The 5,000-nt window shown below is 44.7% G+C and overlaps 1 protein-coding gene across 3 annotated transcripts in view; it reads right to left on the bottom strand.

The window, feature by feature from the left end:
* ralgps1 (Ral GEF with PH domain and SH3 binding motif 1) overlaps nt 1-5,000 on the bottom strand; it is a 150,379-nt gene that overhangs the window by 112,249 nt on the left and 33,130 nt on the right. For all 3 annotated transcript variants that reach the window (XM_031570904.1, XM_031570906.1, XM_031570905.1), the window contains one exon: nt 4,166-4,255. In XM_031570904.1, the coding sequence (XP_031426764.1) occupies nt 4,166-4,255 (90 nt within the window). The remainder of the gene's footprint in view (nt 1-4,165; nt 4,256-5,000) is intronic.

Here is a 5,000-nt window from a genome sequence, read left to right as displayed (position 1 = left end):
AATTGAAAAAAACATTCACGCCACGGCGGCCCAAGTGGTCAGGGAGGCTCGTTGCCAGAGCACGGCTGTAAGTGCTGACTCAATGTTCTTGCCGTAGGCTAGGCTATGTTTCTCCGTTTCATCCTACGGAGTATTCTTTTATTTAACACGATTGATATGATTGATAAGGACACGAACAACAGTCGAGCTGCATGTGTGAAAACAATTAGGATCATTTAAGGAAAGCCTACACACGGGCTACAGTTCTGATATTGCTCCCGTTACTCAATGTTAATGAATGAACACTGTAAGGCTACTGAAGGCTATGAATGTAATGCTACTGTGTTAAGGAACCCCAGCTGAGAGTGTACCTGCAACAAGTCAGGATGAAATAGAATATTTTTTTATACATCAAGTAGTAGGCTGTGCATTAATAGTTCTCATAAATGCTGAGTGTGATTGTAAGTGAAGGCTACACACCTCATTTATAATCAGAGCAAGCAGAGAAAAAGGCTGAGCTTGTGAAAAACTGAAGCAAGTAGGCCATCACCTTGCAAACTGCACAGCATATACAGTATTCATGTACACTGCTCTGGGCAGTGTTTATATAGGGTAACATCTAGTCAGATAACCGGCTTGGGGCAGTTCAGAGATGCAGTGTAAATTGCCATGACTACATACACCTTTTGTTGTACCAGTTAATCAGGAAGTAACACTAGTACAGGACTCAGGTTAGCTACCTGAAGTAGCACGACAGCCTGTAGTGTTGTAGTACAGGACTCAGGTCAGCTACCTGAAGTAGCAGGACAGCCTGTAGTGTTGTAGCACAGGACTCAGGTCAGCTATTTCTTTGGCAGTCTTGTGTTTGTCATCTGTCAGACTGTCGAGTCTTTCCATCACCATCTCCAGTCCAAACAGGAGAGGGACGTTCACATTCCTCTCCTTTCCTCTCTTTTTTTATTTTCTCTCTTATTACTTTGCCACGTACTGAAATCATTTGGCAAACACTTTATTCACACAAGAAAGCGGTTAACCCTGGAGAGTGTATCAACAGGGAGCGTTTAAAGGCTACATTTCTGTGTGTCCGTTTCTACTGCATTCTGTTTTGAAGTGATAATGTCATGCAGCTGCAATGATGTTTTTTTTGGCTTTGTTTTTGCTTCTGATGGACCTGACCTTATGGGCCTGAGCAATCAGAGCAACTCACACAAGTCTGCTTTAGCCATTAGCCTTTAGCCATAAGCCTAGCCCAAGACAGAGGAGAGGAGATGAGACACAGACGAGGAGAAGGAGACGATCTCTTTCTCTCTCGTCGATTCGCCATTGCACAATTCCACAAATTCATGCATTTTGCTTTGCTACTTGTTGGTTACTAATAGTTGTATGCATGTACTGTATATATATGAAGATGCTTTGGTATTACAAATGTAAAGTTATATATTAAAGGTTGTAAAGACTATTTAAGATTCAAGAAGTAGAATACAATGAAAGACAGAGAAAGATTTAATTAGATTAAGGTTAGGGTTAGAAAGGGCAGAAAAAGAGAGAGAGAAGAAAAGAGAAGGAAAGAGAGAGAAAAACAAATAGGAAGAAAGAGAGAGAGAAGGAAAAGAAAGAGAGAGATGGAGAGAGAGAGAAGGAAATAAAGAGAGAGATCCATTAAGTACTCTTTGACTCTAACTGAAATAACAGGTGCGTCTGAAATGACGATTGAATGCCATGAAAAACGTATCGTCCCCTTTATGACAGTCTGCCAATCAATACTGAGATTTCATGAACACCACCCCGAGACACTGGCACACGGGGAAGCCCCCACTTAAGCCCCCAAACCTAATCACATGCGCTTACATCTACACACACATCTACAATTCAAAAGAAACCAAAACACACTCGATTCTGTATTCATATTTCCAACCATAAAGGGTCTCTACGGTTGCGACACTGAATAAATGGCGATCGATCGAATCCGCTGCAGTCTCATGCCATCTGTGTTTGAGTGTTTCCAATGGAACACAGAAATCTCCACTAAATTAGTTTAACAGCGCCGCTCACTCCACAGCTGGAAAGTCAAATAAAAGTTGTGAAGCAATGTGAGCAGACTTAACGAGAATAACACACTGAAGTATCACATAAATCACCCACTGTCCTCAGAACGAGACCCAACCACCAGGGCTCTCCGAGGAACCGGGGATCCATCCTCTGATCATCCAGTGATCAGACCCTTGGAGATCGATCCCCCCACAGCAGCTCTGAGCAGTGTTAAGTCAGAGGTAAGTCAGTGTTAAGTCAGAGGTAAGTCAGTGGTAAGTCAGTGTTAAGTCAGAGGTAATTCAGTGTTAAGTCAGAGGTAATTCAGTGTTAAGTCAGAGGTAATTCAGTGTTAAGTCAGTGTTAAGTCAGTGGTAAGTCAGTGGTAAGTCAGTGGTAAGTCAGTGGTAAGTCAGAGGTAAGTCAGAGGTAAGTCAGAGGTAAGTCAGTGGTAAACACCGGGGCTCAACCTGGGAGTTGGCCTGGACTGCCGCATACCACAGGGCAGGAGAGAACCAATGTGCTGTCATTTTGAAATACCGCACGCTCATAGTTTCTTTTATTATTTTCTACATTAAAAAGTGTGTTTTGGTCACACTGTTGCCAGCAAGAACAATTCTCAGAAACACATTACCATAGATCTCCAATGTCACTTCAAACGATTTCAAAAGAGTTAATATAATATCAAATGAGCCAATAGACATTATTTAGTTTAATGCGTAGAAGAGAAATCCCCCCTGCCAATGATCACGACACATTTACTGTCTAGTTACTGCGCTGTTTTAATTATGCATTCACAAAATAAAATATTTTTTTTTATTAGATGCATTTATGACTTGTTCAGACTTCGGAGTGCACCCTAACTCTAATGGGCATTAAATGTGTACTCTGCCAGTCCAAAGGCCTCACGCATGGCACAGCAGAGAGGAGATCAAGCGGCCTCTTTCATCTGTCCACTGTTAAATGCCCCTGCCATCTGCCCTCTGCTGTCCACTGTTAAATGCCCCGGCCATCTGCCCTGTGCTGTCCACTGCTAAATGCCCCTGCCATCTGCCCTGTGCTGTCGACTGCCGAGTTTTGTTTACTGCCCCAGCAGGACTAATGCCATTAAGACACCGTCTCTACGGGCCGATAACCTGAGTGGGTGAAACCGCTGCGAGAGGAGGGCTTGTGATGGGTATGATTCTCACAGAAGATCATCATCACTTCAGCTAACAGGGGCAGCAGAGAACCAGGCTAAGCTAAGCTAGCCCTGCAAACTAATGATAACCCTGAGCCTGCTGAGGGGGAGTTTACATGGTAGCACACGCAGAGGTTGCCATGCTGCCAGGCCATCGTGACTAGCCTAAGGAGCGGAGGATAGAACCGATGGAGTATAGAACCGATGGAGTATAGAACCGATGGAGGATAGAACCGATGGACTAGCCTAAAGAGCGGAGGATAGAACCGATGGAGGCAGAACCCCACAGGGGTCCACCTCATGCTCACCGTGTAGGGCCTTTAGACTCTGAGTTTATGTGACAATCTTCACACAGAGGTCACCATCACAGCTAACAGGTCCCGCAGAGCGTGAACACAAATTACCTCCAGAGTTCCCCTTCACAGCTACAGTGAGTCTCCAACCCCAAGCTCATCACTAGGCCCCTGAGTGCAGTATGCTGTGTGAAGCCTCATCTCCTGCCCTGAGTGCAGTATGCTGTGTGAAGCCTCATCACTAGGGCCCTGGGTGCAGTATGCTGTGTGATGCCTCATCACCAGATACCTGGGTGCAGTATGCTGTGTGAAGCCTCATCTCCTGCCCTGAGTGCAGTATGCTGTGTGAAACCTCATCACTAGGGCTCTGAGTGCAGTATGCTGTGTGAAGCCTCATCACCTGCCCTGGGTGCAGTATGCTGTGTGAAACCGCACTGTAAAAGAAGCCACATGTCAACAGCGCACAGCTGGGTGCGCTGAACGAGGATGCTATAACGACTGCTCTCCAACTAGCCACATTTCCTTTTCATCTAAACTAGAAAGCGATTTGGTGATTATGTCTTTTTTTTCAATGGCTGGAGGATGATTGATTTCAGGTTGGTGAATCCCATCTTTTCTCACAGGTATGTGAGTGTGTGGCGTGTGCATCTGCATGTGTGTGTGTGTGTGTGTGTGATAAGGTCACCTTGGCAATCTTGATGAAGTGACTGAGGATTTCTGCTCGGATCTTCAGCGTCTGAATGGTCAGAATCTCCCTCACCACCCAAAAGCTCACCTGCAACACAGACAGACAAACAAACAAACAAACAAACAAACAAAACCCACGGCGTTAAACCTGAAGCCATTGTTAACATGCAACGATCACTCATTTAAAAAGCCATTCATAGACACACAGCTACTGCAATACTGCCAACCTCCTCATCCCACAGAAAGGGATCATAATTATCATAATCATTCTAAAATTAGCCAGTGTTGTAAGGTTACCTAGGTAACATTTCTTAATTAATTTCCTTTGCTCTGATCTCAGAGCAGTCTGATGGATATTTTTAGCTAGTGAGTGGATGTGTGTGTGTGTGTGTGTGTGAGTGAGAGTATGTGTGTGTGTGTGTGTGATGGTCATAGCTGGCGAGCGGATGTGTACGGATCTCCCGTCTGCTGAGTTGCGAAGCATGAACATGAGCGTTCCATCTGGCCTGCGGAAAGGCTATGATATATTAGTAAACAGTGGGAGCGCTTCTAAAGCCTGCTGGACCAGGAGACTCAATAAATAACCACTCATGCAAACAAGCACTGAGCCCCAGACACGTCTACAGCGCAGAGAGACACGTGAGACCACTGAATCAATCAGGGGCTCGGAACTGAAGGCACGACTATACGACTGAAGGGGACACAAAGGGTACACAAAGGGAACACAAATGAGACACAAATCCAGATCAGAGCATGATTCACACTTTTTTCTTTAAAAAAACAAATAAATTCTTTCAACAGTTTACGCCATATGAGCTCATTTCTTTGGACTT

Source organism: Clupea harengus, chromosome 7 (assembly GCF_900700415.2).
Source record: "Clupea harengus chromosome 7, Ch_v2.0.2, whole genome shotgun sequence".
Classification (NCBI taxonomy): Eukaryota; Metazoa; Chordata; class Actinopteri; order Clupeiformes; family Clupeidae; genus Clupea; species Clupea harengus.
This window is presented reverse-complemented; position numbering and strand designations above follow the sequence as displayed.